We start from the raw sequence: 27,943 nt of genomic DNA, 5'->3' as shown, positions 1-27,943 counted from the left end.
CCCCCGAGGTACAACCACAAAGGTAAGGACAGACAGACCTAACATTCACTCCTTCAGCAAATACCCTTGGTCTTGTAGGTCCACAGTGACAAAGCACCTGCCCTCGGACAGCTTGCATTCCAAGATGAATCACTTTAACTTTGTCAATCCTCCCTTGACATTCAGTGCACCTTTGACTGAAATATCAAGTCTTGTGCTCAGATGCACTTTCAAGGAACTTGTTGAAAAAAATTATTAATGCTGAAATGGCACAAGACATTAAAGTAGAATCTTTTACCATAATAGAATTCAGTGTCCCCTTTCAATATAAATGCCTAAAATATTTTGTGATGTGAGTTTCTTCATAGTCAGTCTTAGACTAAAGACAGAATGGTTCTTGGGCTTAAAGGATAAATGCAAAAATGAAGAGCTAATTCACTAAGTGAACTTACCAACGGGATTATATTTAAAACAACACAATCCACCACATTTTTACCACTCCTCATACCCAACACAAACCTCAAACAAAAATACTGATTTTAAAAAACCAACCGAGTCAGGCACGGTGGTGCATGCCTGTCATCCCAGCGGCTCAGGAAGCTGAGACAGGATTGTGAGTTCAAAGCCAGCCTCACCAAAGGCAAGGCACTGAGCAACTCAGTGAGACCCTGTCTCTAAATAAATACAAAATAGAGCTGAGGATGTGTCTTAGTGGTCAAGTGCCCCTAAGTTCAATCCTCAGTACAAAAAAAAAAAAAAAGCCTAAAAATTAAAGCACATTTTAAATTTAAATTTTTATTGTTTTAGCAATATCTAACTTATGACACTAAATATTGTACCAGCCTAAAGGTATCTTTGACTTTAGGTTAAACACTTTTATGAAAACTTAATATATCATGATACTTGACTAGTTAGCATCACTAAATGTAGCCTCTGTTAACCAGAAAGTAAAAAGACATTGGAATTCTTTTTGAGAAAAGAGTTCTTGGGCATGGCAGCCATGTTTGTAATCCCAGCAACTTTGAAGATTGAGGCAGAAGGATGGCACATTCAAAAATAAATCAAAAGGACTGGGGATGTAGCTCAGAGGTAAAGCACCCCTGGGTTCCTTCAATCCCCAGTAGATAGATGATAGATAGATAGATAGATAGATAGATAGATAGATAGAGAGATATAGAGATAGAAAGAAAATAAAGGAAGGAAGGAAAGAAGGAAGGAAGGAACAAAAGTTTTTTTGGGTAGTATTTAGGTCTACAAGGTAAGAGAAACATGTCATGTTTGATGGAAAAAATCAGAGACTATCTGCTTCAAGTTCTTCATTCTACAAATGACACAAGTTGTAGATCAGCTCATGTTGTTCAGGGCTCCTTCTTCATGTTTCCATGACCCTGGGATGGATACTTCAGATGTTTCTTGCAATGAAGATAATAGTGAGGGACTTTGGGTTTGGAGACTAACAGACCTGGAACAAAGTATATGAACACAGTAGGGATTCAATAAATAATAAGAGTGAGGAGTAGCTCAGTGGTAGATCACTTACCTAGCTTGCACAAGAACCTGGGTTCAATCCCCAGCACTGCAAATATAAATAAATAAGTGGTAGCTATTACTTTACTACACTAAATATGCCCTTGTTGCGTTGTTTTCTTTTTAATCAGGATGAATAGATCTCTAGTAAAGGCCTATGAGTGTGATTTCTTGGTTAGTCTCCTGGAACCCCCTCTAGCTTCTGGAATCTCTAGTTGCCCAAGCAGTACCTACTCCTATAAATAAAAATCCCTGATGGGGTCCAGGAAGAATGGGTGAGTGGAACAACAGATAAGACTTGCAATTTATTCAACAAACATTGAGCACATCCTATACATTTGTCTGTTTCTGTGCTAGACTTTCCTTGGAAGTTGACATCTAAAACATTTCTTCATGAGTATCAATGAGCCTTTAATGTTTTAAAGGCTCGAATTTGTAAAATGGTATCTTTCATAGGAGATTACCATCTTTTGTTGTTATAATTTAGTGACTATTAAATGTAAAATTGTAGTAGTTTATAATTTATAATAGTTTAATAAACATTGAATAGCCATTTGCATATTGAAACTCTGAGATAACAATGTGAGAGATGAACTTCAATTTTTTATTTACTTATTTATTTTATACATCATCTGTGGAGAACACTACTGAGTAAAATTTCCATAAAAGTGAACAAGATTTTCCTGAGATTTTCTACTATGAGCTATACTTTGCTGATCAAAAAGATAAATAAGTAGTAAAACAGTTTCTCCTTCAGAAATATTTGAATCTAATTGAAGAGGTATATTATGCCCACAGGACAGTCTGTATGAGTTCCCATTTCAAGTCCCTCACCATCATCTTGTTTAGGTTGATAAAGTAGGTACTAGCTTCATTTTCAGTTGGTTATTAAAGTCTGGAGTTTAAGCAACTTGACTAAGTTTACACAGCAAGTATGTGGTAGAGTACACATTCCCATTCAGGTCTACAAACAGATTATAAAAAAGGTAATGTGTCTAGAAATTTGTAGAACATTAGTCAAATTAACCTTATCGTTTTTACTCTTTAATACCAAACTCAGTGGAGTACATTATTCTTTCTTACTTGAGAAGATGATAAGATCACGTCAAGTGTTAAACTGGGTATTTCAAATTACAAATGCCATCAAATGGAGATCATTTTACTCAACTAACCCAATCCTCAGGTCACCTACCTCAATCCACCACCTTCATGGATTTGAAGATTTCTTCTATAATTGTCAAATTCCCTTTCACTATATATCGGTTGAGAACATCAATAACCATAATAAATAATGTATAACCTGAAGTAAATAAAATTCCATTAATTAGTCCTTTTCAGTAGACATAGCAGAAATGAACTTTATCATGCACATCTGACCTATGACTTTAGAAGCATCTCATAAAATCTTTTTTTAGCTTATTTACTTTACATTTTAAAGAACAATCATGATTATGTATGAAGAAGAATGAATGACAGCTAAATAGGAATCCCATTACCTTTGACAACAGGTTAAGGAATTCCCTTAACTTGCATTAGAGAAGTTTTCAATGAGATAGAAGGGAGTAATCATATTTTGTTAAGCATTAGATTGATTTCTTAGAGGCCCTTACTAATAATTAAGAAAAAGAAATGAAAAAAGTTGGAATAAAGTTCACCCACTTGGCATCTTCATGATTCTTTTCAGTTTTAGGATTCTATGATTTTTCTCAAAGAGATAAAAATAAGTGACTATTTTTCTCAAATAACCATTCAAATGGTCACATTTGTGATGGAACTTAAAACACCATTCCAAGGCAGAAAAAACAGCCTCATAATATATTATTAAATGTGAATCCTTAACTTCTAAGAATGGTGTCAAGACACCTAAATCATTCTTCAATCTCCTTGTTATAGGAAGAACATTAACCTTGATGAACATTGGAGGTGACCACATTTCACACTGTAACCCATGTTATATCTTATGAACCCCTAGGGATAAGAAGAGGCAAAGTTTGAAGGACAGAGAGTAAGTGGAACTGAAATTCTTCCTCGATTATAGTATTTTCAGAACCTATCTTAGCAAAATTGGGGATTTAGCAATTTCCCTGGTCATGTTGCCTACTTGGCAAGTGTATTTCAAACTTTTAGTACTGAGAGACCTAAAGTCTAGGAACTCCTCTTCCTTACCCTAATCAAATCTTGTTCTCAGGCAGAACCAAATGGCAGTCACATATGACATTTAAAATGCTTAGAATAGCGTCTTATTCATAGTAAATGCTGTTATGTGTTGGCTATTATTATTTCTATGTCACTTGCATTTCATTTTAATTTGGATTGAAAGGTTTTGTTCCTGTTAATGGAATTTGAAATATCAATGAGCAGATGTGGAGAAATATTTTGGGAGATTCCTGAAATAAGACTTTGTAGGCAGCCACCTACTCAAGTCTAGCATGCTTTCTCTACTAAGTAATGGTTACATGCTTAGGCAGTGATTACCAAACTTTCACTGACTATCAAAGGAAGGAACACCTCCATGGTCAGTTGTGAAGAGTTTTACATGGCTTATATGTGCTCAAACTTCTATTTGTTGGACTTTAAGGCACATGGTAATTAAATCAAGACTGGAGTATCTACCTGTGAGAGAGGGGAATTGAAGTCACTAAATGGAGATAATTCTACTCAATTGACCTGATCCTCAGACCACCTACCTTATTCCACCATTTTTGTTGATTTGAAGGTTTCTCCTGTAGTTTTTTACTTCCCTGTACAAAAATAAATAAATAAATTTTAAAATTTAAAAAAGGAAGCCTAAATGCTATAATGGTCTCCATAAGAAAAATAGAAAGGAAACTATAACTGTTGGGAGAAAAGGAAAAAGAAAAGAGAAAGGAAGGAAGGAAGATTGACAGCCCTAATTGTATAGATGGCTATTCCTTAAGTGTTTCAAACCCTTTTAGAATAAAAGTTCTAAGTCAAAGGGGCATAAGCCAGATAGATTCAGAAAACTTGCTTAAGAAACTAAATTATGTTTTTCTACCTGCCTACCTTGCCAGTGACATATCAGCATGACCCTGCTCTCCTGCCTCTGCCCAGACCACACCTCCTCTTTGAGCAAACTGCTTGAATCAAACTCCACCCTCACTCTCATTAGGCAAGTGGAAAAAGAGCTTTCAGATGAAGAATGATGCAATACAAGTTGATTTGGAGCTGGTCCATCACTGGTCTTATCACTGGAGAAGTTTTACTAGATAGAAAACCTCATCTTAGAATGCTATTTCTCTTTTAGTTCTTGTCTCTTCAACAAGGAAGAGTCAAAGTCCCCATCACAGTAAATAAAACTTTTTCCTTATACTTTTTCCCATTTCCCAATTTACTGCTCTTCCCCCACACGAACTTGCTAAGCTCATAGTCCAACTTCATGTCTAAAATAAAGAGGCCTGCAAGAGAAGCTCATGTAATCCCACTCCTTAAATATCACTAAGACATCTGAGATATTGTTTAGATTGTGGACTCTTACTTTGACATGCCAGCATAGGTAGATGGACAGGCAAGCACATCAGATGTCACTGTTTGGCAGCTGATAAAAGTCAGTGGTGCTATAATACTAAGCACAGAGCCACTAGATTAGTCTGTGAGGGAAGGAGATGCCTCTTCCTTCCCTTCAATAGTGGGTTAAACCCAGCTGGCACCCTCTGGAACCACGGGTAAGTCCCTTCTTTATTCCTGCTACAGTTTGGGGTTTTGCTTTTGTTTTTTGTCCAAATCAGAGGGGTGGGTCCAAAGGCAATCTTCAGTTAAAAAGTTTGAAAGTCCCAATATTATAATAGTGTTATATAAAGATTTAAAGAGAAAGTGATCTATTCATTCCATGGAAACTGGAAGGCATTCTACAAAGGACAGAGAGAAAGAGGACTGTGTCATTATTTTTAAAGCATCATTTTTCTTTGAAACACTTGATCTGACTGTAATTGTGATGAAGTCTATGGCCTCAAAAATCCTCTTCCAGTCTTTTGTGCGAGTCCCTGCTCTTTTAGAAATATTTTTAATAGTTAATATTTTAAAACTATTTTAAGTTAGTATATTTTTAAAGTAGGAGACTATATTTTATTTATAAAATCTTTGAATTTACTCAAGAATACTTGGAATAAAAGAATGCTGTCTTGTAATAGAATCTATGATAGAATTGGATTGTTGAAGAGTATACAAACCTAAAAACAGACTTTTGGAATTATCTGTATAAACATCTGCATAAAATTTTATTGAGACATAGATAAAATGAAACTCTTGAAAGGACATATTTTTAACTGAGCTTTAAAAAATATCAGAAATTAGGTAGCTCCACCCCAAAATGTACAAGATATTTGACATTCTTGAAATTATATGTAAAGAAAATATTTATGTAAAGACATTCTGAAAATATGTGTAAAGAAAAATAGGACACTCTTTTTGGAAAATATGTACCGACTATTTGTTAAATAGTTTATTCCTTGTTACTTGAAATGAGTCCAAATAATTTGCCTGCCCAGAAAAGAAATTAGGAACTGAACTTTAGATTCACTTCTGCAATGGAATGAATAAACCCGTAACTACAAAACCCACTTGCCTTAAAATAGAACCTTTTTATTTGAGATCTACTTAAAACTCCCTCCGGATGTTTTTACCAACAATTTAAAGCCCTAATGTAGTTGATTTCTATAATGTTCTCTGGTTGAAGGTATTTGTGTGCATAAACTTGAAATTAAGGAATATAAATCTTTTAAGTGTTCTCTTTCAAGAGAGTCTTTTGCTTGACTATTTAGTTGTATTTTGTTCTTTCCTAAAAACGTCAGTTTTAATTTAACTCTAAGCTACATATACAACCTAGAATGAAGTTGTTTGATCTGGAAAAAGTGCTGATAATGATATTTTCTTCCTGTTTTAACTCAAATAATTTGTTTCAATGATGATTAACAATTCAGTTAAAAGTTTGATTTATCATTATGTTAGAGTTGTCTTATACTATGTGAAACAAATCAAACATACTTTGAATTGAATTATCTGATATTTAAAATAAAAATAGCATCAATGTTACAATAATATATAGGTCTAATTTTTGTGTATAATGTCTATAATCTTGCTTAGATTTTTCCATACTAATGAAAAAAATCAGCAGCAAATACAATCCTTCAAGGTTTTGTTGTTGTTTTGTTTTTGCTTTTTTTGTGGTACTGAGGATTAAATGCAGGACCTTGTGCATATTAGGCATATACTCTACCACTGAGCTCCATTCCCAGCCTTAACTGCAATTAATCAAGTTACTTTTAACAGAAAATAGATAAAAAGATGAGAATCTACTGTAGGAAGGCAGAAAAGCTACTGCAGAGCTAAGTAAGAGAAATAGCATCATCTTTCCTGGGAAAGAACAGACTAACTTCATAGGTGCTTTCCATCTATTTCCTATTTGCTATTTGAAAAGAAAAAGTAAGAGGAGCTAAAGCATTTTCAAAATTAGTTTAAAATACACACAAAACAAGTGATAAAAGGCAAAACTCTAAGAGAACATCAAGACCAATAACTAGAAAGTATAATCTAAAAATAACAGAAAAAAAATTACAAATGGCTTTGAAATGCAGTCTGTTACCTACACACAGAGACAAGCATACACACAGGCACTCCTTAATTACCATCTAGTTTGGTACTATGATCAACTTGGAATCAAGGGGAGAGAAAGAGGCAGTGAACTGTAAGATTAAAAAACATCCACTTGAAGTTAATAACACTGAGTTGTAAATTTCACTTTGTGAAATTGAGAAAGGGCAAAAGAATAAAGATGAACATTAATGTTCTTCATAAATTGCTTCCTTAAGTTCACCAAGATGTTCATCAGAGACCATCAGGATGTGAATTAATTGGTGAATCAGAAGGGCAATTAATCTGTTTTAATGAGTAATGGGAGGACTTCATATTGACTGGAGCCTGACCTTATATATTTAAGTGCTATTATTTATTCATTTATTTATTTACTTTTTTGTGAAACTGGGGAGCGAACCCAGGGCCTTGAACATGCCAGTCAAGTGCTCTACCACTGAGCTACATTCCAGCCCTAATTGCTATTAATTTTAAAGCATAAAATCTCTATGGCTAATAATCTGTGGTGTCCAGGTAAAAGTTAATTATGGGACCATATCTTATACTGAGCATCATCAAAGAATTTCTTTTCAAAAATAATCTCCTGGAAAAGAGAATTTTATGCTCCTACATTTTGAAGCCCCAACATAAGATATTACCCAAGGGCAAACAAACACTAACAAATCATTTTTGCCTATTCTTAGGGGAAAAGTCATGTGTGCAAAGATAGAGATAAAGGAAGGAAAAGTTCAGAAGCTAGAAAAGTCTTACCTTGTGCCAATCTTAAAAGCAATAAGCTTTAAAAAAAAGTCATATAAACAATATTGTTTAAATAAAAATTGCAACTTAATTATTTTTTTCCTTTTGAAGGAACAATATTCATCAAGAGAAGCCCACTCCACCAAAGCCAGACGCACAGTATTCCCAAGATCCCAGCAAGGAGGGGCAGACCAAGGCTGCTTCTGATTTCTTGAGACCTTCCCCAATTCCAGACTTGCAGCCCCATATTCAGGACCCCGCCCTTCCAGGAGCAAATCATTATAGTAATAACTTGCCTTCATCTTCCATCTGCCAGCTAAGCATGTTTAACTACGAACGTCCAAAACATTTCATCCAGTCCCAAAACCCATGTGGCTCCAGACTGCAGCCTCCTGGACCGGAAACCTCCAGCTTCTCTAGCCAGACCAAACAGTCTTCCATTATGATCCAGCCCCGCCAGTGCACAGAGCAAAGGTTTTCTGCCACCTCCACAGTGAGCTCTCACATCACCATGTCCTCCTCAGCTTTCCCTGCTTCCCAGCCGCTTGCTGGCTCCAACCCAGGCCAAAGGGTTACAGCCACCTATAACCAGTCCCCGGCCAGCTTCCTCAGCTCCATATTACCATCACAGCCTGATTACAGTACCAGTAAAACCCCTTCCACTGTGGAATCCAAGTAAGTGATCTTTTTATAAACTGTATGTACAGTGAACCTGTATCTGAGGTGTTTGGGGGAAGGGGTACACTGCAATTCATTCTGTACTATGTAAAAATGCAATGTGACCTTACAGTCTCATCCCATAATCCTCCTAGAACACATTGAACCAGAGTACTGGCAGCAAGAAGTCAATCTGACCCTTTCTCCAGTGTCCAGGCTGAGCTGAACTCAAATTACCTATCACCCCATACAATTACTTACCTATTATTTTCCATCTTCAAAAAAAAAAGAACAAGATTTCTAACATACCCAAGAATAGTGAACTTTTTGTTTAGGTCTAAGCTAAGTCTCTCTTGCCGTAAATTTAATTCCTCTGGTCTGGGCTCAACTGAGATGAAGAACACCTGTCTGCTCTTCTTCAGATAGGATTTCCTCTCACATAAGCAAAGGCTATTAAGTTTCTTTTCAGCATTAGTCTTTTCTTCCTATCCATTTCTCCCTCTAATCCTGAATATCTGTTTGGCTAAAATAATTTAAAATTAACAGTTTTTTTCAAAATCTGGGATTCAGACACGCAAGTGTATGAATTTTGTTTACCATGAGCAGAAGGAAGGCTTGTATAGATGAAGACTTAGGACCTTAAGGCTTCCTTTGGAAATTAAAATCATAACTTGGGTGATCTAAATCCAGGAAAAAATACCTGAAGCCTTAGGCAAGCATGTACTATTTCCACAGTCTGAGACTGTCCTAGGAGAACCTGATATGAAGAAGGACATAGTGGTTGGGCTTTTTTTAAAACATGAACTGAATACTTCATGCTTATGCAAACTTAAGGCTATCAGTTTTCCTATTTCTTGGTTGGCTAGGACATCAGAGAATTCAATCAGAGGCATCTCAAAAATTGGTGGAATATGTCTTGCTGTAGGCATATTGACACATTTCCTGAAACTCTTGCTAATTTCTCTCAGGCTTCTCTAAAGGCTAATTTTTCTAGAAATTCTATTAGTGGTAACATTGGAAACCTAATTGAACTGACTACAGAAATTCAATCTGCACATACACCTTTTCCATATTTCAAAAAATAATCAGAAGCCAAAAACATTTGTTAGAATCATACAAATATTAGGGTAAACCATTTGCAATGACTGATAGTCTACTGTTTTTGAGCTATAAAAAAAATGGCATTCTTACAGACGACCTAATATTTTTAAAGGATGCCTTCAAGAATTAAGAGCCCCTTGCTCGCTTCCTCCCCAAATTCCCATTATTCCCATACCATACATTGTAGATCTTTCTTGGTTACATTTACCCAGATGATCATTTTCACCCACCTTTCTATTATTTCCAAATTTCCTATACAAGCATATTTAAATCTAAAATAATCTTTCCTGACTATAATGTTTTTCTTAGTAAAGTCTTTCAATTCCATCCCAAATTCCTGCCCAGGAAAGAAAGTTAAAAAACAAATATTCCACAGAGACTCAATCATGTACCTAGTTCTATACAGACCTAAAAAGAGAGGAAGGGAGACAAAAATAGAGAAAATAAGAAAGAAAGCCTAGGAGGTCTCCAAACCAGAGATCAAAGATCCAGCTTTAGCCGTTCCATTTTCAGCAACTAGAGACACCTCTTTTAATCTTCCCATAGCTACATGATACCCATTCTGTGTCCAGCTGTACAGGGTAGAAAGCCCTGGTCCTTTGAACATTAGTGCACAACTCTCTCATTGTTATGATGGGCTCAAGTTTGCTCAGTCTTCCAAGATAATCCCTTGAATTCTGACCTAAAGAAGTTTGAAAGCTTTATTTAGCTTTTCATTGGTAAGAAGCCTGTAAGCAAACATTTCATTCAGTTGAATCAAATTATACGCTAGGAATTGATAGGAACTTCTTAATTCTAAGTATTCCTTCTGGAAAACAAAACTTGTTTTGAAATATTCAACAAGTACCATACCTGCTCAATGATTCAGTTTTCTGATCTGTAATAAAATTAAGGATTGGGTTAATCAGTGATAGAAAATCAGACTTATAAAACTGTGTGCAAGTAAAATATTAGTTTATAAATAGGAGCAGGTATTGAGTGTTAACATTTAAGTCATCTAAACTGGAATGATGGGAACATTCAGTGAATAAAGTAACAGGTTACAGACAACAGTGTTTCACAGGCTTGCTTTTGTTAATATTTCAGGATTTCTAAAATGTATCATGACAGTCTGAAAATAGAATTATCTAATTCTAATTCACTTTAACAAAGGTGTGATTTTTATGAAGATGGCATATGAGATCTATATGACCAAAGGAATTGTGCAACTTTGATCCAGGAATGCAAAAAAAAAAATTCATTGTTTATTTAAATACTTGGCTTGGCTATTAACTGAACAAATCAGACTTTAGTTAAGGGTTAATACAATTGAAATCAGAAAATCTGAAAGGTAAGGAGGGAAAAATACAGACTCCAATACAGAATATCTTGAGTACAATGAAAAACATTCATTCACTCAGTTGACAATATCTCCCAAGCCTGTGCTAAGTGAATATAAAATGACACAATGATAAGTAAAAAGACATCTTTTTTTTCTTTGATATGTTTATAATCTAGTAACTCCTAATCAAGACCCCAAAGCCAGCTTGAGTGAAGCCTGGCTCCACTGGGAGGAGATATGTTTCCATTTGGCCCAGAACCCCTTTTAATGATCCTTGAGAATATTTGGACAGGAACATATCAGAGAACAGACCAAGGCTGTCATATTTGGATAGCTAGGGAACATTTATTATGATCATGGTAAAATACTTATCAGAGCAGTAGCCAGTTTCCCCACATTAAATAGATTGATATAAGCTAGTCTCTTGGGAGATCCTAAATGAACAAACTGGGTACAAATGGAACAAAACACTTTGGAAAATGTGAAAAATTTAATAGATCTAAAAATACAGTTTCCCTAAATACCATCCCTGCCATTTATGAGAATCAATATAGGAACTTTGGGAGAGGTAAGGACACCTTTAGAAGAAAATTTAGGAGCAGCATTTGAAATAAGACTTAAACTCTTCAACTGCTATTCAGATTTGTGGGTTTTTTTCTAAAAACAAACAAACGAACAAACAAAAAACCCTTTTTTTATAGCAACATTTCTTTCTCTATCTTCCTTTGATCATTCTTTTCTTTCCCTAAAAATCACTTCAGTAATGTTGAAAAAACTATTACTTTAGAAGTTATTTGTTATATAACTTGGATTTTCTAGAATATAAAATTAAAAGGAAAGCCAGAGACTGTGTAAACTGTAGATTCCATTCAGAGTAATGGAATATTCACTAAATACCAATAGTGTGCTGATGAACATCTAACAATCACCTCTAGAGGAAAGAGCTCTGATTCATGGTATTCACCAATTTCCTTGGTATAAATACTTCTACCACCACCAAATCTATACTATAACCTGAGATCACAGGTAGCCAGGAAGAGATGCTAAAAATCAATTTAGTGTCATAAGATATGAAGCCCATATGAGCCAGGTCCAGCACATCATTGCTTAATATCCACCCATCAATCAAACTTAAGAAATTCAACTGTAAGATTGGAAGAACTCACCAGCTACAGTTATATATAGACTTTTACCTTCTTCAGGGAAGCTCTTCAAGGAAGGATGTCTTCCTTATGTGTAAATTCTTCTTCCTGCCACTTAATTTTCATTTGCCGAGAGAGGAAAAAAGCAGTAACTATTCTTACAAAATCCTTCTTGACTGTTATTAGGACAATTGGTGTTTTTAATAATAGTAATTCTTTGTGGTGATCTCAACACATATGTAGATGACTTACAAAATGAAGTCAATTCTATTTCTTAAAAAATTTAAAGTTTTTTCTTTTTCCTTTTTAAAGTTATCAACAACCCTCAGTTGGCCAACCTGTAAATGCTAAGCCATCCCAACCTGCAAATGCTAAGCCCACACCAAGGACTCCTGATCATGAAATACAAGGATCAAAAGAAGCTTTGATTCAAGATTTGGAAAGAAAGCTGAAATGCAAGGATACCCTTCTTCACAATGGAAATCAAGTGGGCAAGATGTCTATTTTGTACAAAAGACCAATTAAACTATAAAAATCTAATTTCAATTAGAAAGTTATTTCTGTCTCACAGATCTTCATCCATACAAGCAATAAGGAATAGGGTTATCTAAAAAGAAGGAATATTTGTGGGGTATTCCATATTATTCTGCACGAAATCACTGATTGGTTTCTGGTACTAAAAGAAGAAATCTAATGAAAAATCAATCTGAATGATTTAATGAAGATTTTGCTTTAAACATTACCCTAATAAATTGTCTGATGGCCAAATAATGAATAGACAATATTGTCAACCCAACTTCTTCATGTTCTTTGTTACATAATATTGATGGATAAATACATAGAAGTATAATTTTTATGTAGTTCTTATAGTATACATTGGTATCATCACTGATCTTTGAAACAGTACTAAGTGCTTTTAATCCAAGTATATTTAGCATACCAGTTGCACTGGTCTCAATCAGAAGTGAGTACAGTCAAATAATCAGAGTTCATTTAATAAAAATTATTTTTCAATGTGAAGTTATGCAATACTGTATTTTAAAAAGGAGGAGACTAGAATATGCAAAATAAGGAGGAAGGGAAAGATTTTCCCCTTCCTTGGGAGAGCTTATCTAAAGGTGATTATGCCTGCCTGTCTTAGGAGCCAATAGATATCCTAAAGGAATCTTTATTATCCATGAAAGAAATAGCACAAAGATGGGGGAAAAAATGCTTTGAATGGATTAAAACATAGATCTATCCATAATTCAATGGACAGAACTATGCTTTTTTTGAAGTTCTGATTTAACATAGTGGTTTTAAGGTAAACCTGTTTAAAGCCCTTGTAAATCTGATCACCATCTTCTACTGACTTTTTTCTTTAAAGCGGCTAACATATGAGGAGAAGATGGCTCGCAGATTGCTGGGACCACAGAATGCAGCCGCAGTGTTTCAAGCTCAGAATAGTGATGCACAGGATTCACCACAGGTAAATTAAAATAACCTTTATCTAAGTGGATCTTTCCCTCCCTTCCTTCCTTCCTTCCTTCCTTCCTTCCTTCCTACCTTCCTTCCTTCCTTCCTTCCTTCATTCTTTCTAGGGGGTAGGTTCATACTTTGTTGCGTAGGCTGGTCTCAAATTCCTGGGTTCCAAAGATCCTTCTGCCTTAGCCTCCTGACTACCTGGGACTACAAGCACAGATCACCACACCCAGCTTAAAGCACTTTTACTCTGTAAAATTTTTGAATATCCACTTTTCTAAATGCTTATAAGTAGCACTGCAAATAAAAGCCAACCACTTCCCTTCTACATTAGATACACAAAGGCCATGATGAGTGGCCTATAATTAGCACTCATGCCCTCCAGAAAAGTTCACAAGAAACTGGGACCCATAGGAATGAAATGGGAAACTCAAGAATTCCAAGCTTCCAAGTGTAGAAAATTGAAAATCAGATTTTTGTTTCTGTTAAATGCATTTAGATCTAGTAAAAAGGATGAGCAGGATCAAATAGAGCAAAAACTAAACACTGAAGATAGAACTTAAATTTCTTTTTGGCTACTGAATAGTTCATTCATTCATTTATTCAGCAAATTTACATGGAACATCTATTAGGTATTGGGCTCCGAACTTGGTATAGGAAATATAGCAATAATAAGACACAAACCCATCTGCATAGTCGGAATTACTCAAAGCAACGTTATGTTGATGACAATTTATCTTATAAATGCACAATATATCATTTCAAGGGCAAGGATGCATTGTTTTCTCTTTCATTCATTCTTTAAAACCTTTAAAATGAAGGTGATAGAACCAGGAAAAAAGAACAGCACAAACATCATATGGAATCAGAAAATATAACTCTTACTTCAAACATTGTACCTAAATAATACAGAATGTCATCAAATTACAGAATAACAGAAATACCTCATCTCTGAATATATGTTCAAACTGAAAGTCAAAAGAATTTGAATACTTTTTAACCAAAAAAATTAGTGGATTTGTTGGATTACTAAATTGAATCATTGTTTTGACATTTTAAAGAACCTTAAGCTGCCAGGCACAGTGGCACATGCCGATAATCCCAGCGGCTCCAGAGGCTGAGGTAGGAGGATCAAAAGTGAGGTGCTAAGCAATTTGATGAGACCCTGTCTCTAAATAAAATACAAAATAGGGCTGGGGATGTGGCTCAGTGGTTGAGTGTCCTCGGGTTCAATTCTTAGTACCCACCCCCTGCAAAAAAAGAACCTTAAGCTTAGCCAAAAATTGATAGAGTTGTAAGACTTGTTTTAAAATGACAAGACGCATTAGCTAAAGAGATTCATCCCAAAATATATTTTTTATATTCAGATTTTCTGTGTTCCCATATGGATGTATTTCAGGTATTTGTACTGAGACTGTATATCCCAGGGCTATTTATCTCCCACTGTGCCAAGAACGGTAAAATACACAAATTTAGAACCTAAACAATTAATTAATTATATTATAATGTCCAGCAATTTCTGAATTTATTCTCAAAGAGAAATAATTTTCTGATTCTTGGATATAAATCCTAAAAGATATTTGCTTAAGGTAAGTATATCTTTATCAAACAGGAAATAATCAATGGTGGTTTTCAAAGCTTTTTTATAGTTTCACACATATCTCCAATGGCAACCAACAGGATTTTGTGACTCGAGCTATAATGAGAAATATTTTCCAGTCTAATATGTGTTTACTGGTGTTGTTGCGACTTTTGAGCAGCAGGCATAAGACCCTGTATCAACTGCCAACACAAGTGACTTCATATCTATTCCTGTTTTACTCAAGGACAATCTGTACCATGTGCTCCCATTTCAAACACACCAGGGAACACATCACCCTTTGTCACAAAATAGTTATTTAAAAAATGAACCCCCATCGATTCCAAGTCTAGCTAATTTTCATAAATAAGACCTGTTAAATAGTCATTAATTCTGGGAATTTCTTGCTAGAGTAGTAGGTTAGTAGTCTATTTTAAATGCTTAAAAATTGAATATGTAAAATTAACTCTGACTGTACAAACACAGCCAAAGAGAAAAGTTCCTTTCAACCACCACTGTTTAATTCTGCTTCATGTTAAGCTAATACCTGTGTGTTTACATTCTCACCGTGTTTTAATTTCAAGCAGCACAACCCAGAACATGCACGACTGCAGGTTCCTACGTCACAAGTAAGGTAAAAAAAATTTTTTTTGTTTAACATTTTTAATGTTTTGCTATCTAAAATATTTTTTAATTTACAAATGTAATATTTATAAAACCCCTAAGTTTACTACATAACTTTTTTAAACACAATGTGAATTTTCTAATGTCAGAGATGATGAGCCAAAATTTATGTAAATATCAGAATTATCTTGGGGAAGTTATGTTTTTTTTTTTATGTTTTGGAATATAGACCAAGACCATGTTTCCTTGTTAAACAACTTTCTAATGACAATGGAAACCCAATCCTAATAAATCTTTGCAGGTGACAAGAATAATCTATGGGGTATTCATAGATCAGCTTCTTCATCAATTCAAGGCAATCATTTCCTGTTAAAAAATAAATAAAGACGTACCAGATGTTTTAATTGCTACTATTCCTAATAGTCCAGCCCATTGTTACTATATGATCACATCAAATAGTAGATTCTGGGCTTTAACATTTGATGACATACTACACTTGTATGAAGAGAAAACCAATGACATCATTTATGCATGGTTATTATTAAAATATTTTTAGAAGTAGATCATCCTCAAGGGGAGATGTGAATGATCAGGATGCAATCCAGGAGAAATTTTACCCACCACGTTTTATTCAAGTGCCAGAAAACATGTCAATTGAAGAAGGAAGATTCTGCAGAATGGACTTCAAAGTAAGAGAAGAAGTTAATATTCTGGGGGAAAATTAATCATGGGATACCACATTTTGGAAAATATTCTCTTCCTACTTTATAGCTTGGTACACAGCTTGAAAAGTAGTGTATACTCCACTATGGAAATCAGAATGCAGGGGCCTCAAAAGGCTGGGAATGGAACTACCATATGATCCAGCTATAACACTACTCAGTATTTATCCTAAAGAATTAAAGTCATCATACTATAGGAATACATGCATATCCATGTTTAGAGTAGCACAATTCACAATAGCCAAACTATGAAACGAGCCTAGGTGTTCACAAATGAATGAATGGATAAAGAAAATGTGGCATATATACACAATGGAGTTTTATTCAGCCATAAAGAAGAACAAAATTATGTTATTTGCAGGAAAACCAATGGAACTTAAGAATATTACGTTAAGTGAAATGAGCAAAACTCAGAAAGTCAAGGGTTGTATATTTTCTCTAATATGTGGAAACTAGAGAGGAAAAAAAGCAGAGGAAAGAGAACAGGGATCTCATGAAAATAGAAGGAAGACGGTAGAGTAGAGGAAGGGGATAGGGAGAGGGAGAGGGAGGAGAGGAGGTAAAAGAAAGTACTGGGCAATTAAATTGATCAGATTATGTTGTGTGCATATATGAATATGTAACAACAAATCCTACTAATGCATAATGATAATGCACCAACAAATATTTTTTTAAAAGACAAAAATTCCCAAAAAATAAGGAAAGGGAAAGAGAGGAAAAGTAGTACAGTAAGGGAAAGAAAGGAAAAGTAGTATAATAAATAAGAACACAAATTCTGGAGCTTAACTGATGCAAGTTTGAATCCTGACTGCATCTTTTCAACTGTGTAAACTTAGACAAGTAATTTAAGTTTTAGTCAGCTATTTCTTTGCTGTGACCAAAAGATCTGATGAGAACAATGAGAAGAGGAAAAGTTTATTTGGCACTCATGGCTTCAGAAGTCTCAGTCTATAGATGGCCAACTCCATTCCTGTGGGCCCAAGATAATACAGAACATTTAGGCAGAAGGGTGTTACAAAGACATGGCAATCAGGAAAGAGAGAGAGAAAAGAGAGAGAGATTCTCTCATCAGGAACAAAATATATACCAAAGGCACCCCCACCCTACCTCCTCCAGGTACACCCAAACTGCCTACAGTTACCACCCAGTTAATCCATTCAAGTGAATTAATGTACTGATTAGATTAAAGCTCTCGTAACCCAATCATTTCACTCTAAACTTTAAAAGTTTTTTTTTATTTGTTCTTTTTAGGTATAAATAACAATAGAGTGTATTTTGATATAGTATATACACTTGAAGTATAACTTCCCATTTTTGTTACTCTGAACTTTCTTTCATTGTCTCAGACATGAGTTTTTTGGGGACACTTCATATCTAAACCACAATAACTACTGTGCATTTTTCTCCTCATCTGTAAAATGAGAGTAACAAATACACATACCTTATAAAGTTATGAGGATTAATTGAGTAAATAGATATATCCAAGTAATACTCTATGTAAGTGAAGGTCTCATAACAGTAGTTCTAAAGTATGACACAGCTCTGATTCTCCTGCATCAGAAAATTTAAGTCACCCAGCTTTCTATTGGTCTAGAAGAAAGCTTTTTTGTTTTGATTTGTTTTGTCTTGTTTTGAGTATTTGTTTTTTTTAAGTTGAAGATGGACACAATACCTTTATTTTATTTAATTATTTGTATGTGGTGCTGAGGGTCAAACCCAGCGCCTCACACATATTAGGCAAGTGCTCTATCACTGAGCCACAATTGCAGCCCCTTGTTTTGTTTTTGTTTTTGTTTTTGTTTTTGTTTTTTCTTAGGCTAAAACAGCTCTTTAGAAAAGCCTACATTTTTATTATCCTCCTTTTTCTTAGAAAATGTTTTTCCATATTTCTTATCAATAAAAGTTAGTGTTAAGGCTTATCCAAAAATATTTAACAAACTGCCATTTATATACCAAACTGTAGCTCAAGAATGCTGCTTTTGAAAAGTTACTCATTAGATCAACAAATTAGATCTGTGCCACTGGGACTTCATTTACAGTCACATTCACAGAAAAGCCATATGACTTCCATTTTCCTTGAGGAGACCAACATAACATAAATTAATGTTGTCAATATAATAATTGAGATCGTAAAGAGCTGAGGTTGTATGTGAAAGTTAGATGTGGCTTGAGGTAGTCTGAAAATAATATACTAACTTCATGGGTTTTAATTTCACTGTTTTATTTTTTAATTTACAAATAACTTTTTGAGCTCTTGCTTTGCATTTTCAATCACAAATCCACTCAGATACTGAAATTGTTAAAATTCATAAATGGACAAGTGTGTTCCTATGATGCCATACTTTAAAATTCTGCCATGCCCTGCATTTTTGTTTCTAGGTGAGTGGACTGCCAGCTCCTGATGTGTCATGGTATCTAAATGGAAGACCAGTTCAATCAGACGAGTTGCACAAAATGATAGTGTCTGAGAAGGGTTTTCATTCACTCATCTTGGAAGTGGTCAGAACTTCTGATGCAGGGGCTTATGTGTGTGTTGCCAGGAACAGAGCCGGGGAAGCTACCTTCACCGTGCAGCTGGATGTGCTTGGTAAGACTCTGAAGAGCTCCTTCAAATCCAGCAGTACAGAAAAGTACTTATAAAGTATTTTATTTTTAAAAATTATTTATTTATTTACTTTTTACAGACTGCATTTAGATTCATTGTACACAAACGGGGTACATCATTTCATTTCTATGGTTGTGCACGATGTAGATTCACACCATTCGTATAATCATACATGTACGTAGGGTAATGATGTCTGTCTCATTCCACCATTTTTCATACCCCTGCTCCCTCTCATTTCCTTCTACATAATCTAAAGTTCCTCCATTCTTCTCAGTATTTTAAATGAAAGTATTTTTTAAAAGCCCAGAGGATTTCATGCTCCAGGTTAACGTCTATACAGCCTGAGGAATGCCAATTTTTAATCTACAAGAACAACAACATTTTTTTAAATAGACATTTTTGAGGGAAAGCCAGTGAAATTAGAATGATAGCTCTACCAACAAAGTTTTTCTAGAAAAGAAATAAAGAAATCATAAAACTTCAAACAGACTAAATTTCTAGATGTACCTATGGGGGTTTAAAGTAAAAACTTTATCTTGATCATTTATCTGGTCTGTTGTCTGAAATTATCAACCTGACTCATGTTATTACAGAAGTGTCATAAACTATCATAATTTTAAATGAGTTAATGGTAATATTTATTTATACTGGGGATTGAACCAACGGGTGCTTTACCACTAGCTATATATCCCCAGTTCTTTAAAAAAATAAAAATAAAAAACTTTAAAATTTTTATTTATTATTTTTTATTTTGGGACTAAGTTGTTGAGGCTGGCCTTGACCTTTCGATCCTCCTGCCTCAGTCTCTCAGGTTACTGGAATTAACATGTGCCACCATACCTGGCTAAATGGTAACTTTTAGCCTATGCTGTTCTCTTTTCTAGGAAATTAGTCTCTAATTATAACAAAAATATATTCACTTGTTTTAGTAAACAGGCATGACAAAACATGCCTCACATTTGTTTTTGGTAGAATAGTTCTTACAAAACTGGTGTTCAGTTTTATAATTTAAGTACTTTAAACATACCACATTTATAATAGTTTAAACTGTGGCATTATCACATAGGAAATAGTTTGCTGTAATTCACAGTTTACTATATAAAAAGCTTGATCAGGTTAAAATACAGACATTTTGAGTTTGTATTCTGCCAAAATTAATTAAAAATCTTTCAGATTTTTCTATGATAAACTGAAGGTCCTGAAAATCTAAGAGAAAATTTAGTGACCTAGGAATAAAACATACACACATAATTCAAGTGATTAAATTTTCACAAATCTTATTTGTGCTGATGGCTTCAGAAATTCTGTATTAGAGCTCAAAGAAACCTTGGCTGACCTCTGTTTGATCTCCTCATTTCTCCTCCAGAAAAGCCAGTTACAGTACTCTACCATCACTTTCTCCTTCCCTCACGTACTTCCCAAAATTATAATAATTACTGATATTTATATATTATTTTTTAATTTTCAAAGTATCTATTTATTATCTTGAGTGTTCCTCACTATTTTGTGCGATAGACGCAGCAGTCACTGCTATATTGGTGGGGTTTTTTGTTTTTTGGTTTTATTTGTTTAAATAGGTAAAACTGAGGCTCAGAGAAACTAAACAAAAACTTCCCAATTTTACGTGACTTGTGGGGCCAATTGACAAGGTTATTTATTTGTTTTTTGCAATGCTAGAAACCCATAGCCTTGCTCATACCAGGCAAATGTGCTACCACTGAGCTACACCCCCCAAAAGAGAAGTTGAACCCAAGTCTGGAACTCTTACCACCACTCATGCTACCCCCCTACAGATCATATGACTTAAATTCTTTGAATAAAACATAATTATAAATCCAATGAATCATTATATTACAATTAAAGAACTCAGTATCATGAAGTAGTAATGTATGTTACAGCCTTTTAACTAAAATTAAAGAAGTTTCTAATTCTGTTGCTGCTTTTAAAAACATTAATGTCAACAAACACAATTCATGATATTTTGGTTTGATTTAATATCATTTTTATAATATTCCAAACACTTGAATTTTTTTATTAATATGTAGCAAAAGAACATAAACGAGCACCAATGTTTATCTACAAACCACAGAGCAAAAAAGTTTTTGAGGGAGAATCGGTGAAACTAGAATGCCAGATCTCAGCTATACCTCCACCAAAGCTTTTCTGGAAAAGGAATAATGAAATGGTACAATTCAACACTGACCGAATAAGGTAGGATAAGTATTTCTAGATTTGCCTATAGTTGATTTGGATGAATACTTTAACATGCATTATGAATGGCATATAATTATAGTCTCAATTTATCTGATTTTTAAAATATGTATAGAAATATAATAAAATTTATTAATTTAGAGTTCACTAATAAGATTTAAAATAGCCTAGGATTTATCTTTGCATTAACAATAAAAAAAGATGGCTGAAGGAAATATATAACAAGATTAATGGGGATTTTGTGTGTGTGTGGTGCCGGGTATGGAAGCCAGAGCTTCTTATTTAATAGGTGAGCAATGATCAGATACAGCCTTGGAATTTTCAACTGTTTTTCTTCTGATTAGTCTGACTTGGTAGGTCCGAGATGTCCCTTAACTTTTTGCAAAAAAAATTAATTCCTGCATTGGTTTGTTTGTTCATTTGTTCATTTTAGCTTATATCATGATAATGCTGGGAGAGTTACTTTACTGATAAAAGATGTCAACAAGAAAGATGCTGGGTGGTATACCGTGTCTGCAGTGAATGAAGCTGGAGTGACCACATGTAACACAAGATTAGATGTTACAGGTATGTCATACTATCAACCCCAGTGCTACAAAGAATTTAATCAGGAAAATTTAATAAGAAACACCAATCTCAGCATAGTATAAAACCTGAGGGACTTTCTCCATAATCATTTTTTTCTTGAAAGTCTGATTATGAATACCAAGTGCAACTGATTTGTTTAGCATAGGTTTTCTGAATTAACTTTTATTTTATCTATTTCAGCCCGTCCAAACCAAACTCTTCCAGCTCCTAAGCAGTTGCGTGTTCGACCAACTTTCAGCAAATATTTAGCACTCAATGGGAAAGGTTTGGATGTGAAACAAGCTTTTAACCCAGAAGGAGAGTTTCAGCGTCTGGCAGCTCAATCTGGACTCTATGAAAGTGATGAACTTTAAGAATTTTACCAACATTGGAAAACACAACTACACTATTAGTAATACATTTGATTACATTTTTTAAATAAACCCATAGCTGTGTTAACGGTTTATGACTTTAACTAGGTAATATAAGTAACATACATTCAAAATATTATTTATCCTTTGATTCTTGCACATCCTATCTACTTCTCTGATTTGTGAAGTCTATGGTAAATCTGGCTATATGGATTTGTATTGTAGAAGATAATCTTAAAATGTGGGATCTTAACATTTAAGTCATATACAGTTAACATTTACAGGTTATGAATTAATAACTTTTAAACACATCTACTGTTTGCATTAAGGTTTACTGGCAGTGCTTTCTACATAGTCTTTATCTGTTTTATCTTTTAGGAATACTAACATGACATAGATTATCTGAGTGTTCCACAGTTTTATGTCAGAAGAGAATAAACTTCAAATAGTTAAAACAAACGGTCTCCTCTTCATCAAAGTCTAGATCTCTACAATAAAAATCCTGATTTTCATATATTAAACAACACTCAGCAAAACATATGAACAATCAGTTTCAAAGGGCAACAGTACTGTTTCCTAGAACAGTGTGAAGCTCATGGCTCAGTCAATTCCTCCTAAAATGAACAGGACTTTCCATGGCTTATGCTTCAAAGAAAACACAGAAATTTAAATCATGACTAAATCTGTCCTGGATTTGTAATTTTGTGTTCACAAAATAGGTATCTAACTCTTTAAGATTTTTGTATCATTGAGTTCAGAGGAATAAGAAGTTTCTGAAGGTCATCTGCTTAATTCTTACCTTTAGTGTAAATTTGAATACCTACATTTGGGTTTTTCCCCTCCCACAATTTCAAGTTCAAATAACTCGTTATATTAGACAACATAATTTTATGAGTCTCTTGAGAGTCCAAGTACAGAAAAGCACAAATTCTTTTATTAAACGATGTTAAGCTCAGATAATAGTTTTTTTCTTGCTGATGGACCTCTACCTTTCATTTGGCCTCTCCTATTCCTTTCATCAATGATAGTTTTTGCCCATCACTACTGCGCGGCCTGGTTTTGCTTTTTATCTGTACATAAAACAGCGTTTATCAACATCACACTCCACTTCTTTCAGGGAAATAACAAAAGTGGCTTTATCTTTTACTTTTGAAACAGCTTAGAGCTTTTCTTTGTAGCCTCCCTAGGGCTTTCAAAAATAATTTCCTTTTATTTTCTTTTTTACCACTATAAGAATCCCTCCTGTCTTATATCCTGGTAGGCTTTGGGCTGCCTTAATGTACAGCCAAATTTGCTTGGCCTTTTCCATAACTTGTTTACAAACTTCATCTTTGCAAAGCTTCTGGGCCAGGTGTGGAACCCCAATCCCCAAAGACCACTGTCTTGGTCTACTCTTTCACATAACCACTAGTTTTCTGTTTTTGTTTGGTTTTAAATTTTCTTTTCCTCTGGTTTTTAAAATCTTATGTTCGAAGCTGGGAGAAGGAAGTGGAAACTATTTCTGGCAACACCTCTGATTTAATAACAACCACTTCTCGCAAGTAGCAGCAGAATGAGAGGTCATGGTAAGGTACATGGGCTTTGGTGTTCAGTACACTCTGCCCTGACTTTGGGTAAACTGCTTTCTCTCTCAGCACCTCAGTTTCTTCAGGCCTTACACTAGGACAGAAACTCTGCTGTTTCAGGGAGGTGGATGTGAGACTAAACAGGATAGTGAATGTTAAAGGTATTCAAGAAACAAAAGCCTGTTACAATTAATCACACAATGTTTCAAGCCGGGACCGGAAGTCAGTTTCCAAGGTGGAGGGAAGAAGGCCTGTCCAGGGGACCTTCTGCATTCTCTGGCATCCATTCTGTTACACTATGGGCTGCCAGGAAAACGGCCTGCCTGGTATGCAGATTCTGTCCTGGCTAAATTGGAGAGTTTGCTTAGACACTCCACAGCCACTTTCATGACCTTTTCTTCTCTGGAGACCAGTGCTCTTGTTGCTGAAGGCTCAGTCCTTGTTCCCAATGCCAATCCAATAAGGAGGACACGGTTTTGAGAAGAAGGAAAAAAGAAAGGTTTATTGCTTTGCTAGCAAAGGAGAAACACAGGGGACTCCTGTCCGGAAGGCTGTGATTCTGCTTATTAGCAGGAACAGGGGGACTTTAAAGAGGTGACTCAAAGGCTACATTCCACATGTTCTGTCTCAGTAGTAATCCGTTTGTTAATTTGGGAGATAGTCATTTCTGAGATCTTCTGGTACCATCCCCAAAGTCTGGATTACTTTGTTTCTATGGTGAGTGTGTGTCCTCAAGGACAGAAAACTCTGCCTAGTATGGGGAAGGAAAGTAATCCTGTTTCCCCTGAGATTAGGGAGGAGGAAAGATTAGGGAGGAGTAGAGATTAGGGAGGAAAAAGGAGAGAGGAAGAGAAAGAAACATATCCATTTAAAAAAATAAGTTGCAGTGGCAGAGTAGCAAGGGTTATATTCAAAGCATAAAGTGGACCATTGTTACACTCTTACCCCCCCCCCCTTTTTTTTTTTCTTTAATAAAATCTGGTTTCAAAAGAATCTGAAAGGTACTCACAAAGTGTTGCACTGGTTACGGATATCTGCATATACATAGGGAGCAGACCTTAAGGCAGTTAGGGCTAGAATGACCAAGGCAGGAACAGTCTCCAGACCTTAACTAAATATCTGGAAGTAAAGCACCAAGAGAACATAACCCCTGTATCTACTTGAAGTTGTGATATTTTAACTGTAGTAAAAGATTTTACTTCATAAAATTTTGACCCTGTAGATGTGAATGTCTTTGTGGATATCTCTTTCCTCTTACTAAAAGCTTTGCTTTTTGTACCTCTATTTCTCTCTTCATTTCCTTCTTTTTCTTTTTATTATTTTCATTTAATAGGCCATAATATATTGAAAAAGCTTGTTAGTGGTTAGCTTTATCAGACAATTACATTTTCTATATATTTTATGTTAAAAGTAAAATAGCTGTCGCTTGTGGTGCACACCTGGAATCCCAGTGGCTCCAAAGACTGGGGCAGGAGGATCACAAGTTCAAAGTCAGCCTCAGCAACTTAGGCCCTAAGCAACTTAGTGAGACCCTGTCTCAAAATAAAAAATAAAAATAAAAGACTGGGGATGTGGCTCAGTGGTTAAGTGCCCCTGGGTTCAATCCCTGGTACCAAAATAATAATAATAATACTAGTAATAACACATAGCTTCAAATTCAACAAATATGAAAAAAGAATATGGAAAACTTCACTAGTCTTAGAAAAGACATAAAAGAAATTTAAAAAAATAAGAAAAAAGATAGTAAAGAGAAGACCTAAATAAATCCAAATGTACCAGAATCAATATAGAATATAATAGGATAGAACTCTCTTACTAAAAGATCAAAAACACCCATTTCATTTATAGCAAGCAAACAAATAAAATCTGAATAGTTCTGGGGCTGGCAGTATAGCCTCATGGTAAAGCAAAAAACTATCGTGCACAGGGCCCTGGGTTTGACCCCTAGAATGCAAAAAAACAAAAACAAAAATAAAAACAATACACTATAGGTCAAGAGGCACATACAAAACCATCCAGAAACTTCAAAATAAAAGGAAAGATGTAACAATCAAATACAAATGAAAAAAGACTATGCAGAAATGTTAATAGCATTTAATGGACTTAATAGCAAATGAATGGAATTATAAACGAGACGTATCATTTGGAATAAAAAGTAAAACTCTTTAATGATGAAAGAATAATTTACCAGAAGAGATAACAATTAAGAACCAAATTTTCTAAATAAAGGGAAAAAATCATAGAATTAGGATGAAGAACTAAATCTTAAATGAGATCTTACATTCCTTTAACTAATAGATGAAGTTGGCCAAAAAAATAAAAGTAGTACAGAACTACAGAGTAGAGCTTCTCATCTGATTCACGATAAGATATTGATCCCCTTAAGTCATACAGTCAGTGGGAAGAACAGGGCCTTGATGGCTGATGTCTCTGCTCTGTGACAAATTGCATTACCATTAACCAAGCAAGGATGTGGGAGAAATGAGAACTCTTGAGTATTACTGCCAGGAATCTAAATTATTACAACCATTTTGGAGAGATAATTGGCAAAACTGAAATTGAAGGTAAACACACCCAGCAATTCTATTTATAGATATATATTATAGAAAAACTCTCATAGAGGTGCATAAGTAGATATGAACACAAACATTCTTTGCAGCATTTTTTTAAACCTGGGGAATAGTTTAGATGTGCAACAATAGGACAATGGATTTTCTAAAATTAAATTTCACATTGAAATTTAAATGAATGATCTAGAATATAGTAAAAATGAGATAAATCATAAATACATACCGTGAGAAGTATAAGGGAGATTATAAAATGATGAGTAGAGTATGAAAACATCTAAAATTTAAAATCATGCATAATAAGGTCATTCATAGACACATACTAATGTGATAAAAATATGAAAAACTGCATGAGAATGACATACAAAAGTATTTATAGAATGATCAACCAAAAGAGGGAGCGAAAGACTTACAAATTTCCAAATTTTTAGCTTCAAAAATAAATAGGATTATTAAGCAAGTACTTCTAGAGTGAGTTCCATATTCTATAAATAAATATACTTATAGGATATAAGTAGGCTTACTAAAGCCAAGTTTATATAAGTCTAAGAAAATAGTCTGAAGTCACTAGAATAGCACAAATGTCTGTTATTGGTGTTCAGAATTGCTGCTGTGGTTCTATCAACAAGGTACTAATTTATTTATATTTCCTGGGAAATCTGGCAAATGGAAATAAAGTGTTGGTTTTTGCTAAGTTTTCTTTCATTTCATGGTCACATAAATACATTCAAGTCAGGTTAGCATGACTTAGGTAGAATTAATCAGTCAACAATTTCATCTTTTCTAAGTGACATCTCTGCAAGGTACTGTAGGATATTCCAAATGAACAGAAAATATTTTCCCTACTCTCGAAGAACTTAAAATCTAATTCTAAAGATTAAACCCAACAGAGAAAAATAAAACCAACTCTTGGCTGTTGTATGTCACATATTACAAGAATTCAGAAAAGTTGGAGATCAGGGTTGACTCCGGTAATAGTTGGTGAAGCTTCATGAAGTAAGTAAGATCTGAGCTGGGATTTCTAAAACAAGAAGAATTTATTCTGGTTCAGGTATGAATTTAAAAGTAAGACTTTTCTTAGGTTGTGTCTTTTTTTTTCCAATTGTCAAAGCAGGTGAGTTTATTGAAAATTGAAATAAAATTAATCTCACACAGGCTGGGGTTTTAGCTCAGTGGTAGAGTGCTTGCCTAGCATGTGTGAGGCACTGGGTTTGATTCTCAGCATGGCATATAGATAAATAAAGGTCCATCGGAAACTAAATATATATATATATATATATATATATTTTAAAACTGTTCCTTTACAAAGTTTGTCAGTAAAGCCTGCAAAAACAACTAATCTTTTAAAAAAATTAATCTCACGGGGGCTGGGGAGATAGCTCAGTTGGTAGAGTGCTTGCCTTCGTAAGCACAAGGCCCTGGGTTTGATCCCCAGGACCACCCCCCCAAAAAAAAAAAAAGAATTTTGGGGCTGGGGAGATAGCTCAGTTGGTAGAGATCTTGCCTTGCAAGCACAGGGCCCTGGGTTCAATCCCCAGCACCAAAAAAAAAAAAAAAAAAAAAAAAAAAATTAATCTCACAGAATGGATGTTGAACAAA

General features: G+C 34.7%; 1 protein-coding gene and 1 long non-coding RNA gene across 4 annotated transcripts; one reads left to right on the top strand and one right to left on the bottom strand.

Moving 5' to 3' along the window:
* On the top strand, positions 1-23,095 carry Myot (myotilin). Of its 3 annotated transcripts, none has more exons than XM_047555745.1 (10): positions 1-22; positions 7,963-8,526; positions 12,385-12,559; positions 13,439-13,540; positions 15,697-15,746; positions 16,293-16,425; positions 18,838-19,045; positions 21,109-21,274; positions 21,708-21,841; positions 22,043-23,094. In XM_047555745.1, the coding sequence occupies exons 2-10, from the start codon at positions 8,174-8,176 to the stop codon at positions 22,213-22,215; spliced, it is 1,494 nt and encodes a 497-aa protein (XP_047411701.1). In that variant the 5' UTR covers positions 1-22; positions 7,963-8,173; the 3' UTR covers positions 22,216-23,094. The 3 variants fall into 3 exon arrangements, with proteins under 3 accessions (XP_047411701.1, XP_047411703.1, XP_047411702.1); XM_047555747.1 differs by lacking the exon at positions 1-22 and adding an exon at positions 5,043-5,189 and having other exon boundaries at positions 22,043-23,095; XM_047555746.1 differs by lacking the exon at positions 1-22 and having other exon boundaries at positions 15,700-15,746; positions 22,043-23,089.
* LOC124986911 (uncharacterized) lies at positions 1,109-4,246 on the bottom strand. Its single transcript, XR_007109117.1, has 3 exons — positions 4,194-4,246; positions 2,699-2,806; positions 1,109-1,441 (listed from the first exon to the last, which is right to left on the bottom strand). It is a non-coding gene; the product is annotated as an uncharacterized LOC124986911 (long non-coding RNA).
* Positions 23,096-27,943: the final 4,848 nt, after the last annotated feature.

This window comes from Sciurus carolinensis, chromosome 6 (assembly GCF_902686445.1).
Source record: "Sciurus carolinensis chromosome 6, mSciCar1.2, whole genome shotgun sequence".
NCBI lineage: Eukaryota > Metazoa > Chordata > Mammalia > Rodentia > Sciuridae > Sciurus > Sciurus carolinensis.
Note: the sequence above shows the minus strand (reverse complement) of the source record. Positions and strands in the feature narration are given on the sequence as shown.